General features: G+C 45.3%; 1 protein-coding gene across 4 annotated transcripts in view; it reads left to right on the top strand.

The window, feature by feature from the left end:
* The first annotated feature begins 280 nt into the window (after positions 1–280).
* Positions 281–22,570, top strand: part of FBN1 (fibrillin 1) — a 216,037-nt gene continuing 193,747 nt past the window's right edge. Inside the window, exons 1-2 of one of the 4 annotated variants that reach the window (XM_083712342.1) lie at positions 281–768; positions 1,145–1,539. In XM_083712342.1, coding sequence (XP_083568468.1) covers positions 1,322–1,539 — 218 coding nt within the window. In that variant the 5' untranslated portion in view covers positions 281–768; positions 1,145–1,321. Of the gene's footprint in view, positions 769–1,140; positions 1,540–22,570 lie in introns of all 4 variants that reach the window. The other 3 variants (XM_083712345.1, XM_083712344.1, XM_083712343.1) reach the window with 3 other exon arrangements.

The raw sequence follows: 22,570 nt of genomic DNA, 5'->3' as shown, positions 1-22,570 counted from the left end.
GCTTCCCTGCGGTCAGGCGGGCACAAGCTCTTGGCACCAGGGTGTCCTTCGCTTCGTGGGTCAGCCTTTCGGGATCACAGGAAAGGTTAATCTGCCGTCTAGACGACTTTGCCAAGCCCTTGGGTGCCCGTCCTTGCCCGCGCCGCCCTGAAGGAGCGCAAGGCGGCAGTGCCAAGCCGGAGGTCGGGGGGGGGGGGGAGAGCGGCGCTTGCGCCAGCATCCTCCCCTCTCTCTCTCTCTCTCTCTCTCTCTCTCTCTCTCTCTCCCCTCGCGCCGCTTTGGTTTGCGCTGCGTTCTGCTAAAAGGCGCGCAAAAGAAACCGAAGCAAAAAAAAAGTTGTGAGGCGAGAGGAACGCGAGGAGACGCGCCGTGCGCGCGAAGAGGGAACTCGCGTCTCTTTCTCTCTCTCTCCCTGGGTGTTTTTTCCAACCGGGTTTTGTTTTGGCTAAATTTCCCCCCACTTCCCTCTCGCGAGAAAGGAAAGAGGGAGGGGGGCTGTAAAGACGCCGCGCAGACGATACTTGAAGAGGGTGGGGGGGGGGGAGAGAAGGGAATAGAGAAGAAAAAAAAGAGGGGAGGGGAAAAGGAGGAGGAGGAGAAGGAGGCGAAGGAGGAGAAGGCAGACGGAGGAGAGCAAGGAAGGAAGAAGGAGACGGCAGGCGGCACAAGCAGTGCTGGATGCAGCGGCCACGGCTGGCAGAACAGCCCTCCTCGCACCACCTCGGCCGGCAGCAGCAGCCTCAGCAGGAGACTCTCCCGTGGGCGCAGGTCCTTCAAACCTTCGAAACAAAACGGGGGTGGGAAGCGGGGAGCTTTGAAGCTTCCTCAGAGGTGTCCCACAAGTGACAGGCGCCTCCTGGAAGACGCTGGCTGCCTGAGGAGAACTTTTGGCGCGGGGAGGCTCCGAGGGCAGCTGCTCGGATGCTCCGGCGAGGCGAGCTCAACTGAGGAGAAGGGCGCACGGCTCGGCGCTTCCCCGGGGGAGCGGGGAGGCGGCATGCATGGCCAAAGAGGGGCAGCCAGGAAAGGTGGAGGCGACGGTTGTGGGAGCGAGCCTGTTGCCGGTGGCGCCGGGGCGATGCTGTCGCCTCTTTCCCCCATCTAATAACGGTTCCTTTTTCTCCCTCCCTCTTTCCTAAGCTAGCCAGTGGAGAGTCTCTGCTGAAGCCCAGCTGCCCCGGGAGCGGAGGAGGCAGGCAGGCAGGCGAGCCCCCTTGCAGCGGCGCGGGCGCGATCCGAGTGCAAGGAGGGTGGGTGGAAAGCTTGGAGGACGAGGAGAGGAGCCGCCGGCGTCGTCGCCACCACCACCACCACCGGCAAGATGCGGCCGGCCGGGCTGCTGCTGCTGAGGTTCACGCTGGGATTTATTGTGCTGCTGGTCGCCTGCTCTTCCCCTCCGGGTGGAGGGGCTGCCGAAGGCAGTTTGGAAACGGACGTGGTCGCCGCCGCCGCCGCCGCGAAGGAAACCAGCAGCCGAGCCAGCCGGTCCAAGAGGAGAGGGCAGGCGGGAGGCGCCGCGGGGCACGATGCGCTCAAAGGGTAATTGCCTGGAATGACGCGCGGGACGGGTGCCCGGCCGGTGCGCGGGGAGGGAGGGGAAGGGGACGGGGGAAGAAGTTGCCTGATACCCAGGTCAGACTGTTTGCCAACCTAGCCCGGTACCGTCAGCTCTGGCTGGCAGCTACTCTCCAGAGGTCTTTCCCCACCATCAGCTCACCGATCTTCTTAAAACTGCGTTTGAATCTGGGGCTTTCTTCTGCATGCGGCTCCTCTGCTAGGATGTTCCAAGACTGCTCCGGGTTCACTCCTTGCCTTGCATTAGAACACATGCTTTGCATCCAGAAGGGTTCGGGTTCCAGGCAGCTTTACCACAAAGGATGTTAGCCATGGCGGGAAAGACCTTTGGCAGAGTTCTTCTGCGCTAGATGGTCAGATTCCCATGCAATGCAAAAGTGAGCTTGGCAGCACTCCTCCTCTTCATCTTCTATTTTTTTCTGACATGAGCTGACATGGGCCAGAGCAGGGGTGACTGCTGTACTATAAATCCCATCATTCTTGACCATTGGCCATGCAAACTGGAACTGGTGGAAGTTGGACTTCCTTGTTAGAATGAACCCATTGGATGTGACAGGTTTCTGTTGGTTTTCCTGAGCTGAACCCTGGAAATACAACCTAGCAAGAAATGATTAAAGTTCCCTGGGTAGGTACAGGTTTTTGCTTTCTCTGTCCCACAGTTGAGTTGTAGAGTTGTCCCTACAGTCTGGTAATTAAGGAACTGTAGTTCAGGGATGTGTTTTACAGGCAGAAAGGAACCAAGTTCAACCCCTGGAACGTCCAGTTCAGAAGGATCAGGTAGCCAGCAACATGAGAGATGACCATTGCCAAAAAATATTGGGCTACATAGTCTGACCTGGTATAATGGAGTTTCCTGTGTTGATTAGGGAATGGGCTTTATTCACAAGGACTGTGAAGGTTGGGGGATTGCTGGAGAAAACAGATCCTGGTGTACCTTTTGGGTGGATAGTGTGGGGAGAGGTTGACTGGTGTCTGGCCCACCTGGTGTGTTGCTAAGTCGTGCTACCTTCCCTTGCTTTTGAAATCCGTAGAGAACTCTTGGTTTAAAGCATGTACTCATTTTCCCACTCTTGCCTATAGACATACACAGCCTAATTCATATACCTACTTTGCCAGCAAATATATTTGAGGGGGGAGCAGGGTATGTATGTGTGAATGCTTAATGCACTGGTGCAGTGATATTATAAATTGCTCTGTTGGCTTGATTGGGGACATGATAGCTCAGATAGATGGTTTTGCCTAAGTAACTCCCTCCACACCTACCAACAAGCCACTCAGTGACCAAACTACTGGCTCATGGCCACTTTGCTCCTCCCTGGCCCTTTTATCTCAGCACAGCATGGCACCTTAGCCAAGTTTAGCTTTGCATGTTGCCTCAACCTGGAATCGTGGTTAATCTCTCTCCTAAACCGCAAGCCAAGAACTACAAGGACTACAGCTTTGGCTTAGCTGCCAAACTGCACTGAGCTAAGAGAAGAGCAAAGTGGCTGTGGTCGCCTCCCTGGAAACCAATCCTTTCGTTCTAAACCACGGTTTAGCTTGGCATTATGTGCGAACGCTGCTTCTAGATGGGACAGGAGCAGGGCATGTTTAGTGCAGATGTATTGGTTGTGTGGGATACGTTGTATCCTTTGAGTAGCTCTAAGCTTATAGTTCCACAGTCATTTTAATGTGCACCTCAGCTGAATATGAGTGGTCTTGTGCAAACCTTCCTCCATCCATATCTTGACAGCTAGTGCAGAATAACCTTCAGGTGGATTGTGCCCTTGCATTGGGAATTAATCTTCCTCCAAATTGGGGTATCTACTGATCCTGGTGTTGGGTGGTCAGTAGCAGATGCTGCTCATCTGACCTGCTGCATACTGGGTGGTAGTAGTCAAGGGAGTGGGCAGTTCGGTGCTGTGGAAACCTACTGGCAAGAGTGCCAGGAATGGCTCCACAGTATTTTTGCACCTGCCAACCTCACTCTCTCCCTTCCCCCTCTACCTCCTGGTAAGCTGTAGTGATGCGACCAACGCAGAGGTCAGGTGAGTGTCAGTGCCCCACCATGGTGGGTGTTCTTTTATCCCTTCTTTCTCCTTCAGAATGTGCCTGGGCTCACTTGCTAGAGTCAGCTACAGCTAACTGTTCTGCCAGCAGCTTTGACATCTCATTCTGCTAATTTGCCCTCTTGTTTATCTTGCTTAAACTGTACAGTTGCAATCCTATGCAAACTCGCCGGGACTGGGATAAGGTCTCATTAAACTCAGAGTGACTTGTGTATGAATGGACACATGCTGTAAGTGGCTTGCATGTGGAACATCTAGATTGGTGGCAGTTGGTGGATGCATCCTCATTGTTCTGTGTTTGGAGGCAAGAGAGGAAGGGGTTGACTTCCTTTATTTGCAATGCCAGAACAGGGAAGTATGATCTTGCAGAGCATCAGTGGGTGCTAATTGTTTGTTTGTTTGTTTTACAAATTTGACAAGCTAACTCAAAGCAGAGAAGGCTTTTTGAAGAGGGGAGGAATGTCTGTCTGTCTGTGTGTGTGTGTGTGTCTGAGAGAGAGAGAGAGAGAATGTTCAATGTGTGTTTCATGTAAAATTTCTAAAGAATGCAGTCTTGACTAGCCTTGTGACCTCATAAGACTTCCCAGTTTGATCAGAATTGTGAATTTTGGATTTTTCTGTTTCTGGGGAGGCTGTGATGTGGTGCATGCATATACAAATTAGAGTGCATGGAAATCAATTAGTGTTGCCTTCTGAATGTTGCTTGCTATCTTCTGGATAACACCTTTGCTGATCTCCTATAAAAATGGTTTAGGGATCATTTTAGCACAGGACTGGGGAACTGTAGAAATCATAGAACTATAGAGTTGCAAAGGACCCCACAGATCATCTAGTCCAGTGATGGCCAAACTTGGCCCTCCAGCTGCTTTGGGACTACAACTCCCATCATCCCTAGCTAACAGGACCAGTGGTCAGGGATGATGGGAATTGTAGTCCCAAAACAGCTGGAGGCCAAGTTTGCCCATCACAGATCTAGTCCAACCCCCTGCAATGCAGGGATATGCAGCTGTCCCATAGAGGGATCAAACCTTGGCGTTATCAGCATCATGCTCTAACCAACTGAGTTATGCAGGCTCCTGTGACCCTGGATTGCAATTCTCATCATCCCTGTGCATTGACTGTGAAGGGCAGAGCTGGTGGAAGTCCAGCATCTGAAGGGCCACATGTCCCCCCACTCCTGCTTCATTTTACTCCTTTTCATAGTAGTCATACCTCGGCTTACAGACGCTTCAGGTTGCGTTTTTTTGGGTTACGGACCCGCCGAAACCCGGAAGTACCGGAATGGGTTACTTCCGGGTTTCAGCAGTCGCGCATGTGCAGAAGCTCTAAATCACGCTTTGCGCATGTGCAGAAGCACAGAATCGCAACCCGCGCATGTGCAGACGCTCCACTGCGGGTTGTGAACGTGCATCCCGCATGGATCTCATTCGCAACCCAAGCGTCCACTGTATATAAGCCAATGATGACTGCAGGAATTGCATTCTTCCAGTGTTTTGTGCTCATCTTTTGGTTTTGCCTTACCAAGCTGTTTTGCAGTGTTACACGGCTGCACAGGCTAATATTTGGTATGTCCATGATGTGATGTTTCACATGAGTCCCTGGGCTGCCTTCCCAGTGCCATTCCTTTTGACTCCGAAGTTGTCAAAACTCTGGCAAGAGGAGGCCACCTTAAGTGAATGTGAAAAATGGTTTAAGCCTCCTTTAAGCATTACCAAGAGGAAACAAAGCCAGGAAGGTTATATTCTTTAGTTGTTTACTTTGCAAAGAGGCAATTGCTAAATATCCTATGGTCCTTGGTTGAAGTAAGCTTTGCAGGGATGCTTGAATTAATTTAAATCTGCCTTTCACACACTAATTTTAATGGAGCTTGACAGGATTATAGGTAATGGGTTTAATATTATAGGTAATAGGTTCAATTACAACGTAATTTTAGGTTTCTCTCTCTCTTCTTTTTGCTCCTTTTCTGTTCCTTTGTGTATGTCCTGTATTATTTTGTGGGTTTCTTTTAGATCAATTTAAGAATACTTGCATTGATTAAGCAAGGAAATAGAATCAGTATGACGTAGTTGTTGGAGTGTTGAACCTAGGATGCTGGGCTCCATATTGTCGGATGTGGAACACAGAGCAGTCAAATACAACATTCCTAGAGTGGACATAAAAAGGGGGTGTCTGGACCAGCCAGTCGGAACTTCCTGTTTCCTCCTGGGCTGGGACAGACTTCCTCTGCATGTGACCAGAGGTGGGTGTGACCTCACCTGGGCAGGTAACAAAACAGCACAGGGGAGGCAGCCATATCTCTTTCTGACTCCATTCCTTGAAGAAGCAACATCTTCTTAGCCTGAGATGCTCTCTTGGCTTCCAGCAGCAAGTCTTATTGGCACATGGTCCTGGTGAAGGCTTAACATAGGAATGGCAAAGCACTTTACCCCCCAAAAAACCCAGAGTCCTTTTCGTTGGGGACAAATTACCAGGTTGCAGAAAAGGTTGTTTATGGCATGCTATTACTGCGGCCTGTGTTTTGTTAGCCCCAAAATGAAAAATGAGCGAGGTCCCAACTAAAGAAGAATGGCAACTTAAACTGATGGAATATGCACAGCTTGTGGATCTAATATACAGAATAAGAGAACAAGAAGAACATATGTTTAAAGAAGACTGGAAAATGTTTATTGAATATATGGGGGGGGGGGGAAATAGTGTACACTTGAAAATGTTGGCAGCATTAAGATAAATTCAGCAGTGTAAATAAGTTTTGATGGATGTAATAATGGAATACTGAATGGCTTGGTTTATATAAAATATGCAGGGATTTTTGTTATGCAAAAGGAACCATGGAAGGAGAAGAAGGGAAGTCATTGATATTTTAAGGTTGGTTAATGAATGTTCTAAATTGTAAAACAGAAAATTACACACACACACACACACACACACAATTGGGATGCTGAACCCTGTGGCCCAACAGATGTTGCCTGACTACAACTCGCCTCATCCCTGACCATTTGACAGACTACCCAGGGCTGATGTGGGCTGCAGTGTTGCAGATTCCATATCCTTGGTCTAGTTGCCTTAGAAAGGACCATAGAGTTGGAAGCGACCCTAGTCCTACTCCCTGCAGTGCAGGAATATGAAACTGTCTCTTACGGGGATCGAACCTGCAACCTTGGTGTTATCAGCACCACGCTCTAGCCAGCTGAGCTACCCAAGCCATGCCATTGCTGGTTGCTTGTCTCTGGAGATCCTGGGATTGAGTGGCCTCATGGAAGCAGTGTCAGGAGGCACTCTGTGCCTCTTTATTTCATGGTCTAGGTGGACACTAGAGATAATGCTGAGGACAAGCAACAGGCTTGACTCCCAGGTCTATTGTAACCTCCTGTCCCCTTTTAAGGCTAGTCTGTTGTTAGTCCTCCCAGAGAAGATGAGCCTGTGTTTGGGCATGTTCATTGGCAGGTTAGAATTGAGAACATAAAATGAACCAATGGCACAGCTAGTCCTCTTCTCTTAGTGCCTGACCAGATACCTGTCTGTGGGAAGCCTCCTAGCACAACTGCCCACCTGCAGTTTATAGCAACAGGTATTCAGGGGCATAATGTCTCTGACAGTGAGGCAGAACGTAGCCATTGTTAACTGACTGTGTTTTCTGGATTAGACATTGAGCTGTATTCAGTGATAATCCTACTCTGAGTAAACCTGTTTAAATTAATGAAGCTAAGATAGCCATTATTACTTTTTAACTGGGCTTGGAATACTAACTTTGAAATACATTTCAACTTAGTAACCTCCTTGGCGGGAGCTACTTAACAGTATTAGATGATATCATTAAAATTTCCACAATCTTAACAGAAGCCCTAAATACTTACTGGAGATTATCTTATCTGACTGAACAAAGCTGGAGGTAATTTGTAATGATTTTAGTTGAAACTGACTGCCCAGTTATATTTAATAATATTTTGGGATTGCTTTATTCTACTTCAGCTGTCTTTTAAAGTAGAAGCAACTGTTTAATCAACGTTAAAAAAAAAAAGTTCATGGAAAAGCATAACGAATAAAATCAACCAGTAAAGGTACACATTGTAAGGCAAAATTACAGATTAAAATCCACATCAACCTTTGTATGTCTTGAGTAAAAGGTAAAGGTACCCCTGACAATTAGCTCCAGTTACGGACGACTCTGGGGTGGCGGTGCTCATCTCACTTTATAGGCCGAGTGAGCCGGTGTTTGTCTGCAGACAGCTTCCAGGCAGTGGCGTAGCGTGGGTTCTCAGCACCCGGGGCAAGGCAAGTAATTCGCGCCCCCTAACCTGTGGATTTGCGCCCCCTAACCCTAACCCCCAGATGTTGCACCCGGTGCGGTCGGCCCCCCCTGCACCCCCACGCTACGCCACTGCTTCCGGGTCATGTGGCCAGCATGACTAAGCCGCTTCAGGCTAACCAGAGCAGTGACTGGAAGCGCCGTTTACGTTCCCGCCGGAGCAGTACCTATTTATCTACTTGCACTTTGACGTGCTTTTGAACTGCTAGGTGGGCAGGAGCTGGGACCGAGCAAAGGGAGCTCACTCTGTCACGGGGATTCAAACTGCCGACCTTCTGATCAGCAAGCCCTAGGCTTTGTGGTTTAGACCACAGCATCACCCGCATCCCTATGGCTTGAGTAGGGTTGCTCAAATGGAAAAGTTTTTATTGGGTGCTGGAAAGAATGCAGAGAATACACCTGCCTATTGACCATTGGGCGTGTGTGTGTGTGGAGAGACCCAGAATGCAGAAGCTGGCTACACTAAATATTGGGTCCTTATGAGTGTAGAGAGAACATTATGTGGTGCTTTTAGAAATGCCAGTTCTGCCAACCAAAATGGTTGAGTGGTCAAATATGGGATACGGTGATCCTTTAGGTAAACTGGTCCCAAGCTGTTAAGGGCTTTATATACTAATTCTAACACTTTGAATTTGACCTCCTAACAAATTGGCACCCCGTGTAAACAGGGATTTGGTGTGCCTGACTCCTGTCAATAACTGTCCTGCTGCTGAATTCTGCTCAAACACCACTTTCTCGACCATGGACAAGGGAAATCTCACATAGAGCTCGTTGCCATAATCCAATATTGAGAAATATCACGAATGAACAATATTAGCAGTTACAGATACAGTGAGGATGTGTTGCATAAATCAAGGCTAAAACAAGATCAGAAAGCACAGGGTACAATTTGGCCAAACCCATCATATCTAAGGCCCTACACTTTTCAAAGGGCGGTGGGGAGGACAGTTTTGAGAGTGCGCTTAATCCCCCCTCCCCACTGAAATCAGTGGGTCTTTAAAAAATGTTTTGACTTTCCTCAGATTTTGCAAGAAAATGCATACAACTCCCCCCCCCCCCCGCCCAGTCCATTCTTCTCCAAAGTACAAATATATTCCGAGACCTAAGAATTACAGTATAAATCATTAGCAGATGCGGGTAGACTTTTGTTTTCATGTAACTGTAGTTTGGATAGAAAGAGCAGCGGGTGGATTGGGGAGGGGGAGAGTAGACTCCATCTGTTTTTAGAAAGTTTTCTGACTTGACTCTCAAGCATATGAACAGAAAAAGCTTCTTGAAACATTTCAGAAGAATAAAATTGTTGTTTGTGCTGTTTTTAAAAAAAACTGTGTCAAATTTGGTCAGGTTTTTTTAAACCACCTTGCTATGTGTAGTGCAGAATTACTGAACTGGTGTTCATTTGAATGTTGAGATCTCATGACCCAGCATTTAAAGCCCTGCTTTGAAGCAGGGTCTTCTAGATGGAATGGGCTAAAAAACCATCCTGATACAGGGTTTATCTTTGTATGCAGGAGTGCAAGCTTGGCCCTGCAGCCGTGGGTCAGGATGCATGGCCCTTGCACCAAAATTTGTGGGTGCCCGCCCAGCCCCTTCATGGGGAATTCTGTGGGTGCCCAGGGCCCCAGGGGGTTGGCACCTATGTGTGAAAGGAAGATGGGGAGGAGATATGTGAGTACAGTGGTACCTCTGGTTACATACTTAATTCATTCCACAGGTCCGTTCTTAACCTGAAACTGTTCTTAACCTGAAGCACCATTTTAGCTAATGGGGCCTCCTGCTGCCGCCGCGCCGCAACTGCACAATTTCTGTTCTCATCCTGAAGCAAAGTTCTTAACCCGAGGTAATATTTCTGGGTTAGTGGAGTCTGTAACCTGAAGCGTATGTAACCCAAGGTACCACTGTATAACAACATCACCCTGGAACCGTTGTGGAGATCTCAGCTTGTTCTCATTATTGATTATCCTAATATAATTGTGGCAAGAATAGCAGGTTTGTTGCTTCCTGATGATGTGCAGTGCTGACTGGATTGCAGTATTTCATAGAAGTGTACTGTAGAATCTGTAGAGGTGATGTTGTTTGAATCTCTTGTCCACGTGAGGCAGGTTGTTGCTGGACTACATCTCCCAATCATTGCCATGACTATTGGCCATGCTGGCAGGGGCTGATGGAAGCTGTAGTCCCAACAAGATTTGAAGGGCCATAGGTTCTTCATCACTGATGTGCATAGTCATGGTTAGATAAGGAAGATTCTTGCAGCAAATGGGCTAGATTCCAAATTTATTTTTTGATTTAATATTTCCTTCCATGTGTTGCCTACTGAATTATCTTGCAGGGTATTTGGAATAAGTGGGCTAATATCATGAAATGTGATGCAGTAAAATGAGAACTCCTGACTTTGTTTTTATTTCTATTCCATTTTTACACCATGGAGCTCAAGGCATAGTAAGTACATCATTCCCCTCCTCCGTTTTATCCTCACAACAACCCTGTGAGGATCACCCAGTGTGCTTCATGGCGTGAACTAGAATGTGTATCTTTCAGGTTCATCATTCTAATCCTGGCTTGTGAATGAGCCCACAGATGTTACTTGCTTTGAGGATTTCTTACTAGCCTGCTAAAAATCTTGTAGGTCATGTTATTTCATTTGGACTAAAAGAATTGCCTTCTATCAGCAGACTGGAGGAGGAGGAACAGACTAACCTGTCCCTCTTGTGCTAGCCTGTTAACTTTTCCAGTCTGGTTGTGGAGGAAGGAGCTTTGAAGTCTTCCTCAACTGCCTCCAACTCTAGATAAAGCATGGATTTTGATGGCGTATTCAGCATTTCAGGAATTGTGTGTGTGTGTGTGTGTGTGAGTGAGTGAGTGAGTGAGTAAGTAATTACACAAATTTACTATCCCCATGTCTGCCAAAAAGACTTGGAGTGTGTTGTGAAATTTCTGAAGTCAGAGGCGAGTCTCATCCACTGGTGACAGGCTGTTCTTCAATTCCCTTCATAGCTTCTTACCTTTCCTATGATTTGCAATTAAGGTTAATCAAAAATGCAAATTAAGAAAATAGCATTCATATTACGCTTCTAAAATTCATACTTATCCCGCTTTTCTCTCCAGAAATGCAATTTGAAATGCAAGCTCCTCTCCCTTCTGTGGTTCAAATCCCACTTGATTTGTTAAGGGCTAGTCTCTCAAATATCTCAGTGGTAACTCTAATATCCCAGTTTATAATTAGGGCTTATGGGTTTTTTCGTTTCCAACCAATATTTACCACTAAAAGCCTGCTTGAGAAAATCAGACTTACCATACTGGTAAATATTGGTTTAGGCGGGAAAAACCTCAAATGCTCTTTCGTTCAGCTTCTGGCTGGCACACCTGGCTGGCTGTTTTCATTGCTGACAGTGCCATGCTATGTACCCAGGCAGAGTTAGATGGCAAGATGCCTTTGAAACTGGGAGCAACATGTGAAGTCAGATGAATGCCAGAAAGGTGCACTTTCTAAAGTGACTCCTGTGTGTTGTCAGTGGGCATCTTATCAGGAAGTAGCCTGCCTTTTATGACATGTGCTTCCAGCAGGCAAAAGGAAAACAAGAATTCAAGAGAACATCAGCTCAAAAAATCTAGCAGAAAAAGAAATAAATGTCGACTCCTTGAAATTGCCTTATGGATAATCAAATAGTCACATATTTCCTAGGGGTTCATACTGTGTTTGGATAACTAGAATGTTTGGATAACTGGGTTTTTATATTATGTGCATTTTGTAGTATGCTGTTTGCCAGTCCTGGGTCTTACTGAGGCAATTGTATATAGGATCAGAGATCCTGGGGTCAAGGTCAAGTATTTATTTTTATTATATTGATTTATATCGTGCCTTTTCCCCAGATTGGGACTTAAAGTGGCTTACACAAATTAAAACAACACAGGTAAAATACAGAAGGCTAAAAACATATAAAAGGTCATAGTTTAACTACTTTTTAACTATATAATTATATTTAACTATAATGATATAAACAATAATTAAAACAATATAAAAACAGATCTATTAAAATAAAGATAAAACAGCACAGCACTACTTAAAAACAGCCAGTACCCAAATGCCTGTCGAAATATAACAGTCTTCAGCGGCCAGTGCAAGGACAAGAAAGAGTGAGCCAGTCTAGCTTTTTCAGGAAGGGAGTTCCAAAGTCTGGGAGCAGCCACCAAGAAGGCTCTCTCCATTGTTCCATTTCTGGAGGCTCAAACTTCCTTTCCTTGTTTTAGATAAAATCCTCATGATACTTCAGGGGCAAGGTTCCACACCGTCTCGCATTCCGGTCCTGACCACACCCAGACATACCGGTACTTAGCTTTTGCAGGGTAATTGCATCATGTTCCTTCAAGCCCATGTCCTGGGACCATTGGGTTGCATCTCATGTAGTGCCAAGTTAAATTTTATTTATTTATTGTATGTATATCCTGCCTTTCCTCCCCAAAGGAGCCCAGGTGGCAAACAGTCTACAATTTAAAAACAAAAACAAAGCAAAAACATTCTAAAACAGAGCCAAACATACAAATCAAAAACACCTAAAAGCAATTTCAACCAAAAACGTACCTTCATCCAATGCTCTTGAGGTAAAGTCAGCACTTGTTGTGCTGACAGAATGTTGTTGCACAAGGGGAAACAAGTACATTTACAGATGTTTGACAAGAAGCTTCTGCTAGTGCAGGTGGCATTGGATTCCTTTGTTGTTCAGCCTTTAAACTCTGACATCCCTTAGCACAAGGGCTCTTGCACTAGCAGACCAAGAAGGATGACTATGTCCTATTTTCTCCAGTGAGGCTTAGAGCAATACAATACAGTTTTGATTTTTGCAATACCGCCTTTCTAGCCTGCCTCGATTTTATGATTGCTGTCATTGAGCAACATTCGAAACCACTATTTATGAATCAGGATCTTTTTGTTCTGTCCTTGGCAGCAGGCCCTTCAGCAACATGTTTCTTTTAACCCTTGTCTTCACTTAGTACAAATTGTGACTTGCTGCTTGTTTGTGTTGCATACATCTCTCTTGAGCATCTTTGTGGGTGCAGCTAGGAAGCAGTGTTCTGTCAAGCTAAATCTGGCCACTATTATGTCTATTTCGTGTAGTGGAGCTACAGAGTTTGGTCATCTGCTTCCACATCAAAGCCAATAAAAGCTCTATGCTTTATAGCTATCTGGGTTCACTAGAAATACATATAGAGAGAGCGAGAGCGCACATATATAGCTAAGTGGTAGGAGAGGTGATTCCTTCGGGAGCTTGGAACACAGCCCATTAAAATAAAAAAGTGGCACAATCCTATGCATGCTTACTTGGAAGTAATCCAACTGCATTCAGTGGGACTTACTTCCTTGTAAGTGTTTGAGGGAATGTTATGTCTACCAATACATATAGCCCACTGAGTGTGGCTTACTCTTACTAAACCTATTCTCAGCGTCAGCAGGTACTATTAATGGACATAAATGACAAATGAAAACAGAAAGGAGAGATAGAAGAGAAACACAAGCATTTTCATCCTTCAACTGTCACAAATTTGTCAGAGATATTGTCTAACTGGTGGTTATATAATAGTCAATAGTTGCATTTATATTGTGTGTGTGTGTGTATATATATATAAAAAATAAATCTATGGGTTGTACCCAAGCAGTACCAGTGGAGTTCATTGGCACAGTGACACTTTCATTTCCTCTCCTCCTCCTCCTGTGGCCCCCTAAATCATCTTTGAACGGTCTCCACAACCATCAGGATCTGATTTTGAAGGGGTGGGGAGCTGTAGTGGAAAGACAAGTTCCATTCTGCTAATGCATGCCGCTATATATCCACTTATTTCTTTCCAGTCGTCTGTAACGGATGTGAGTAACCTTTGGCCCTCCAGATGTTGTTGAACCACAACTCTCACCATCCATGGTTACTGACCATTCTTCTTGGGGCTCATAGGACGTACTTTAACAGCTTCAGGGGGGGGGGGCAAGGGCTCTCCCCTCACCATACCTGATCTATAAATGAGGCCCAATCTTCAAGGAAAGTCTCAACTGCATATAATTTACCTTAGTGAGTGTGAAGTGCTCGCTTAAAAATTCTGTGCATTTAATCTGTAGAAACTGATTTGGAAGATGAGCATGGAGGGGCATAGTTCAGTAGAACACATGTTTTGCTTGTGGAAGATTCCTGGTATAAGGCATCCAACATGGACATCCAACACTGCAGAGGATTATACCCCTCACTTTATTGTTTTTGTTATTATTTATTTAATTTATTTGTATCCCACCTTTCTCCCAAGCTGGGGTTTTATGGTTTAAAAGCGTAATTCCAAAATACAAACTAATAAACATAAACTAGTTAAAACCAATAGTTAAAATACATCAAAACATATTTGGAACCACCGGTTAAAACAGTTTGCCCTGGTAGCGTTGTCAGTGATCAGCATTGCATGCACCTTGATTTCCAAAGGCCTGTCTGAACAGGATGGTTTTAGTTTGCCTGCAGAAGGGTAGAAAAGAGGGAGCTGATCTAACCTCTCTTGGGAGGGAATCCCACAATATGGGAGCAGCCACCAAAAAGGCTCTTCCTTGTGTCACCACCGACTGTGCTTCTGATGTTGATGCAACCAAGAGAAAGTGCTCACTTAAGGATCTTATCATCTGGGGAAGGTTCATATAGGGATATGTTCTGCAAAGATCATAAGGATCCCTGGATTCAGCTACGTTAGTAAAGAAAATTCATTTTATATGTGTGTGACACCAGATGGCGCTGTGGATTCCTGCCTTTCGCCAACGTGATTTCCCTCTTATGAGGTTTTCTGGAAGCGCTTTTTTGATGTGTCTAGATCCAGCCTTTGTCTGTGAAAATGAGGTACCTTCTATTTAATCTCTTGATGAGGAAATTCTTCACTTATCAGAAGATGGCATGGTAAGCCTAGGATGGTCCAAGTTTTAGTCATCAAAAGCTGCTCAGAAAAGCCCTGTCAGATCAGATGAAAGACACATCTAGTCCAGCATTTCCTTCTCACAGTGGCATAGTGTCAAACATGGAACCGATTGTTGTATTGGCGCATGGAGTAACAAAGGAACTCGCCCCTAGGAATTGTGCTGTTTGTTTCCCACTTAAAGTGAGAATGGCACCCCTCTGTCAGATTGTACGAAATCTTCCCATTCCAGCAATGTTGGGAAGCTTCTGTAATATTTTGCAGAGGTCCCCCTGTGTTGAGTAAGATCAGTTACCGTATTTGGCCATTCTCAGTGTGATCGAAACTGAGGTCAGTAAAGTGTTTGGCGTTGCTGCATGTCATTTTGAATTCCTGACTTTTATCCAGGCCTCACAGCTGCAGAATCCCCAGTCCATCTGCAAAGCTGTTCTGCTTCTTATTTCCCCCCCCCCTCTCTCCTCCTGCTGAATTAAGGCAGGATGCTGAAATAAATATATTCTTAGTCAAGGGCTTGAGTGTTACTTCTTGGGCCTGTTTGTTATTAATGGAGCAAAAAGGTAAATAAGGAGGGATTAAGGGCACAGGAGGAACAGAGAGGGGGTGAGTGAGGACAAGGGAGAAGGAAGGCAGCAATGGTTATGGGATGGCCATTTGCTTCTGACTGTCAAATAGAAGGACCATTATATTATTGGCTCAGGCTCACCATTCACTTGCACTGTGTAACTGAAGAAAGCTGAATCAACACTGCTAACAGACACAATCTACTTTGAGATCCATTGAAATGAACAAGGCTGTTGGAATCCTGTTGTTCTGGCCTGCCCAACACCTGTGTGTATTTCAATAGGACAGGCTAGAAATTCTCTCAACAGCTTGTATTTTCTGCATTTTCTTGTGTCATTGCTTATTTGAATTAATCTGTACGGAACACAACTCATGGAAACTAGGCAAAGGGTTCCAAAAGTGATCTTGCTAATGACTTGTAGAACAATATTAATGCCCTGTTACAGGCAGATGGGTGTCCACGATTTGAACTTTATATTTTATTTATTTTATCTGAAATGTTTTCCGGCTCACTTTCGTAGCAGGAAAAAAGCCCTCCCCCTGGGCCTCTTGCACAAAAGCGTAAGATTAGGGAACACTGTTTCAAATAACGTAATGTAGTACATAACACCTTGCTATTATTTTATTTACTTATATACTTTCAGGTGCTGAAATACATAAAATCGCCAAAATCTAGCGACATGTCTAATCAGACATGTTTAATGGTTCCATTTCAGCTCAACAATATCACAATAAATTCAACAAATAACAGTGAGGTGAGGGGTTAAACGTATTGCAAGATTCACAGGGATGAGCAATTTAGAGTGCAGTAGGGGTGTCAAAAACAACACTGCCAAAGGGTTTGCCATACGTCCAGATTTTCCCGGATGTTGCAGCGATTTCCGGACAGTTATGGCAACCAAAGCGTGTAGTAGATCTTCAGCTGAGTTGGGACATTTCAAGCTCAGGTGGGTTGAGGTGATGATCCTGGCTCAGCTGAAGATAATCTGGTGTAACTTGCTTCAGCCAGGGCTCAGCTGATGCTAACTGAGGTGTAGCGGAGGCAGGGGAAACTTAAGCTGAATCCTAACCCTGTTCAGCTTAGTCATGAGACCTGGCAAAAAGGGGTATGGTAAGTCAAGCACTATTTCAAAGGCTTATTTCCTCTCTGACAGATTTGGGGCAGCTCAGCTGGCAGTAACCTCGCTCCTGAACAGGGTTTGCATTTGGTGTAACTTTACACCCGGCTCTGCTTAAATCAGCTTGCGTTTCGCCAGCTTCTTGTGTACAGAATTCTCCCGAAGTGGCTATAAACACATGCAATTTCTTTCCAGCATGCGTTTTTTTAAATGTTTGATGGAGGTTCACTTCTGACTGACTTTCCCTTCACATTCCAATGCATATTGATGGCCTCTCTCTTCACTATGGATTCTCTGATGTATCTTAATGTTTTGCTTTGGATGGGAAGCTTTCCTCACACTCGCTTAAGGCAACAGCTCTCCAGTGTCTCACCAGTTTCCCAACCTTTAGAATGGAGTTGGCAGGAATTGAACCTTGGGTGTTTTGCACAGAATGTACCTGTCTAAATTCCTCCCCTTTATGTAAATGGGTTTGCAAATCATGGTTTGCATTAAGTGTTACGTCTGAACAAAGCAAACCATGGCTAAGGCAATTTCCCTGTCCCTCTACCTTCTCTCTGGGCCTCCTTATATTCATCCTCTGTGAGCACAACCTTTGCTTGACATGCTAAACTATGGTTTTCATTGCAAGTTTGCGATCTTAACAGAATAAAGGCAACAAACTACAGTTACAGTGGTACCTCGGGTTACATACGCTTCAGGTTACAGACTCCACTAATCCGGAAATAGTACCTCGGGTTAAGAACTTTGCTTCAGGATGAGAACAGAAATTGTGCTCCGGCGGCGCAGAGGCAGCAGGAGGCCCCATTAGCTAAAGTGGTGCTTCAGGTTAAGAACAGTTTCAGGTTAAGTACGGACCTCCGGAACGAATTAAGTACTTAACCCGAGGTACCATTGTACTGCCAATCCTAATTCTGTGGTTAAGCCTTAAGTGTATACTGGGCCAATATGTTAAAATGAATTTTCTGTAATGTTTAACTAACTAACTAACTAACTAACTAACTAACTAATCGGAGTCTGTTTATTCCACCTCTCCTACATTACAACAAACACAATAAAATTACAAAAGTTGGAATGAAGCATGTTACAGATATTTCAAGCCAAATTTACATAGGCAAAGGAGTAACAGAGAAAGGGAAGTGATAAACCATAGGGGGAAAAAAAACAATTTCACATGGGAAATATACACTTTGGTGTTGTGTGTGTGTGTGTGTTCAAAGGACAAGGTTTAAGAGTCGTAGGAGCAATCACCACCTCCTCTATAAGATAAACATTTGTTTAACTCTGGGTGGGCACTTGGTTTAGTTTGCTTGTCCAGAGAATCATATAAGTTGTTTTTATCTTATGTAATGTTGTCTATAAAAAGTGGTTCTCAAACCCTCCAGAATATCATTACTCTATGTCATAATGATGTGAGAGCCAAATTTCATCCCATAATCAAGTGCAATTACCGTAATTATATAAAAAAAGCTGGTTTTACAGTTGTAATTCGCAGAAACAAGATTAAAAGGAGGCAATTTGTTTTGATTAAATGTACAGTTTGCTTTTACTTAAATGTAAGCAAGAAAAGTTCATCACTGTGTACATGCCAACTCTCACATCTTGGCCTGGAATAACTTGTGTGTGTTGAAACGGTTTTGCTGTTTGCTATAGTTTTGGGGTCAACACCACCAATGCAATAAAAGTGCATATGGAACTTTTCCTGACTTTCCAGAGAGTGGGGGAAATTGTGCTTTACCAGAAACTCCTGTGTTTGCATCAGAGCTCTGTATTCCACAAGGATATTGTTGCAGTGCTGACTGTGATAATGGGAAGGGACATTACTCAGTGGTAGAACATCTGCCTTGCATGCAGAAAGTCCTAAGAGTTCAGTCCCTGTTATCTCCAGGTAGGGCTGGGAGAGCCTCCTGCCCGAAACCCTGGAGAGTTGCTGCCAGTCCAAGTATTCAATATAGAGCAAGATGGACCTATGATCTGATCCAGTATAAGGCAGCTTACTATGTTCCTATAATACAACGAATGCAGTGCTGTACTCAGACACTTTTAAAACCTGTTCCTGCTCTCTCTCTTTAATGGCACAGAGATGTAAGGGTTATAGCTCAGTGTTGATTCATCTGCTTTGCCATGTCATGGATGCTTTAGCTGAGATTCCTGCATGGCAGGGGGTTAGACTAGATGACCCTTGAAGCCCCTTCCCACTATGATTCTATGAAAGTCTCAGGTTCAATCCAAGCACCTCCCGTCTGAAGCAGTGGAGAACCATTGCCAGTCAGTGCTAGGCAAACAAAGATTCTATGGAAGCAGGGAATTTGTCTCCTCTGGGATCTGCTGTCTGAAGCTATTGCATTCTGTTGATCCACCTTAACTCTAGCTTTGAATGAGTATGGAAACCCTATGCATTAAACTTGCAAAACCCACTTTGGACTGGGTGTCATGGCAGGAAAGGTGGTATGACCCACTATTTTTTGAATTTTGACTTTTGTAGCCTTGAGTTTTCATAGAACAGCTTCTATACAAATACGATTTTGGTTTTAAATGCAGTGTAAGGTAGTCTGTGGGAGTATATTGTATTTAATTATGGGGTATCAGAGTTTTTAGGGGGTTAACCAGGCTGGGATAGCAGGCTTGTTGGTTTTTGAATGCCTGGTGTAGATTTTTTCTATTTCGTTGTTCTGTGTGGGACAATGACAATAAATCGTATCATATCAAGCTGGGAGGGACCATGAGGGCGGTCTAGTCCAGCCCCCTGCAATGCTGAACTCTTTTGCCCAAGGTGGGACTCAGACCTATGACCCTAAGAGCAAGATGGAACCAGTGGTCTGACTCAATATGAGGTGGTTTGTATGCTCCTGTGTGTGCCTGCATCAAGCAGGTAACTGGAGAGGTCTTCCAAGTCAGATTCCAGGCAAAGGGCGAGCTCTTCCTTTTTCTTTAGTTCTTAGAAATAAATTCATGGCCATTTGCCTGGTTTAAAGAAAGCAGCCGAGTCGCTGCAACTAACAGCCAGTTAGATGTTTGAGTTGTTTCAAAATTGTGATTATTTGAAGAGTGGAAGCTGGCCAGGGGTTGCTGGCAGAGTGGGGAGGGGGGAATGTGTTGTTTCGTAATCTTAGAGTTCCCAGTTAGCAGCGATTTCCTCTTAAATATTCCAAATGCGCATTTGTGTGTCTGTGTCTGTATACCCTTTTAGATCCCCCTACAGCCACCTCCTCCTTGCATACTCTATGACAAACCACTTTCACTGTATCCTTTCTGCATCTATCAGCTAACTCCTCTCTCTGCTGAGTTCTCAGACTTGCACTTCCCACTCTGTCTAGCCTCCCAGCCTTAATTTATTCAACTCCCACACTTTTGCCAGCCTTAGCCAGCAAGTGCCAGAACTTCTGATGGAATGCTTTTGCCTCGGGCAGTGTTTGTAGCCCTGCTGGTGATCAGCGTTGTTGCTCCTTAGGGAGCTGATAGATGGGCAGAGTGTCTCTTGCCCAGAATTGGGTTTCTGCTTGGTTGGGAAAGGGTCATTGCAGGGGCAGTTGTGGGACAGTCTAATTCAGCACTTCCTGTGCTGCAAGGAGGCTTTTTATGGCTATTCTAATCTCTTGGGCTGCCTTTTGTTTTTGTGTATTGCAGATAAGCATGGCTGAACCAGGCTGTAGCTTTCGAACTGTGTTCTGGGGTTCCCTGAAATCCTAGCACTGGGTGTTTTGTTGGGGATAGGGAAACACATTCAATTCAGTTCCCATTTATTAAAGGGGAATCTTACCAAATTTGCGCTGTCCATAACAATGTGGGAACCAAGACACAGCCATCATTTGAAATTTGCACTTACCCAAATTTTGCAATGCAGTTCACCTACCAGTGTTAACAAAAATGCATATATTAGGGGGAAAGTGTGTGTAAAAATTAATACATTGGTGAATATAGCACACCAAATGCATTATACTGGGGAAAATTGCTTGCAAAAAGGTGAACTTGATACCAAACTACACAAATATGGTTTTTAAAGGGGGGGGAGAGTGCTGATAAGTGTTCATGAGGATTTTTGTGTGTGGGGTGGGGAAAACAATTATCAGATTTCTGCAGAAATGTGGAGATTGGAAAAATGAAAAAGGGAGAGAACCACAGTACAGTGGTACCTTGGGTTGCAAACTCTGCTAATCCGGAAGTAGTACCTCAGGTTAAGAACTTTGCCCCAGGATGAGAAGGGAAATCGCCCAGTGGTGACACGGCGGCAGAGGGAGGCCCCATTAGCGAAAGCACGCCTCAGGTTAAGAACGGTTTCGCCTTAAGAACGGACCTCCGGAACAAATTAAGTTCGTAACTCGAGATACCACTGTAGACAGATCCTTCCATCCCTAGTCTTTTGTAACAATATACATTTTCATACTAGACTGGCTTCCTTGTGTCCATGGCTGGACGAAGAACTTGTAACTCCCAGCTTTATTTATGCTAAAGACTTTAATGCACAGACTTTAAGTTACATAGGCAAGGCACAGGTTACAAGATTTCACCATGGCTAAGAGTAAGCTAAGACATTAATCCAACAAGTGATATGTCCCTTGCACTTTCCTTTTGAAGACCAGGGTGGGCACAGCTCTTAGCTCAGCAAGTGGCTAGGGCCATAGGACTGGGCAAGTAAACAGGCACTCCTTTGAATGAGTTGGGCCTACAAGGTTTCTTCACACCATTCCTGGTGCCTCCATGTCCTTGGAGATAGAGGTGGTGTTGGAGCCAGCTCAGCATCCAATTTACTGTTAGTGGCCTGTACAGAAGGGAGAGGCTCCTCAGTGACAGGAGGCACCTGAGGTGACTCTGTAGTAGGAGGCATCTGGCTACAGGTGTCTTGTATCACAAGGGTAGAACAATCCTCCGCTAACCTGCTTGGTTAGCTCTCCATCCTCTAGACCAATGTTTCCCAACCTTGGGTCTCCAGCTGTTTTTGGACTACAACTCCCATCATCCCTCGCTAGCAAGACCAGTGGTCAGGGATGATGGGAATTGTAGTCTGAAAACAGCTGGAGACTGAAGGTTGGGAAACACTGCTCTAGACCAGGGTTCAGCAAACGCTTTCAGCAGGGGGCCGGTCCACTGTCCCTCAGACCTTGTGTGGGGCCGGACTATATTTTGAAAAAAAATATGAATGAATTCCTATCCCCCACAAATAACCCAGAGATGCATTTTAAATAAAAGCACACATTCTACTCATGTAAAAACACCAAACCAGCTCCACAAATAACTCAGAGATGCATTTTAAATAAAAGGACACATTCTACTCATGTAAAAACACACTGATTCCTGGACTGTCCATGGGCCGGATTTAGAAGGTGGTTGGGCTGGATCCAGCCCCCGGGCCTTAGTTTGCCTACCCATGCTCTAGACTGCTACCCCCTGCTCCAGTCTCAGACCCTTAATTGGGGTCCTTTTTTTACCTCTTTCATCCTCCTGGGGCCCTCCCTAAGGCTTATCGCTTTCCTCCTCTGGAGGACTCCAAGATAAACATGCCCACCACAGTTCCTTCCTGCTACAGTAGACAAACTGGGGAGTATTGTGTGTGTTTTTCTGCACATTATCACTACATGTGAGGTGACTCGCAACAATGTCCCACATGGACGGAGTGAGTGTTTGTGTCCTAGAACATGTCCCAGAATCCTTTGTAGTCCAGAGGGGTTCCCTCCCTGGGAGGCGAGGGATTTTCTGGCAGGCAACTTGATGCGTGGAAGTTGCTACCAGACTGGTTTCTAGAGGATGATGCAAAGTAACAAGGGATGCGTTTTCCTGGCTTGTTATCTCTTGATGAAACAGAATGATAATGAGATCTTTGGCTGCTCCGTGTTGTCTTCAAGCAGCGCCTTTGCCCACGAGGCCTTTCTTCCCTCTAGTCTGTTGTAGTGATCATCAAACCCTAACGATGGGGCAGTGGCGTTTTGACATGGCAGCGTTCATTTGCAGGGCCTTCCTGTCGTCGCCTTTCAGGGGCAAGCTTATCTGAGTTGACAGCTGGGCATTGTTCTCACTTGTTGTGGATTCTGCAA

The sequence above is a fragment of the Podarcis gaigeae genome (assembly GCF_964106915.1).
Source record: "Podarcis gaigeae genome assembly, chromosome: 14".
Classification (NCBI taxonomy): Eukaryota; Metazoa; Chordata; class Lepidosauria; order Squamata; family Lacertidae; genus Podarcis; species Podarcis gaigeae.
This window is presented reverse-complemented; position numbering and strand designations above follow the sequence as displayed.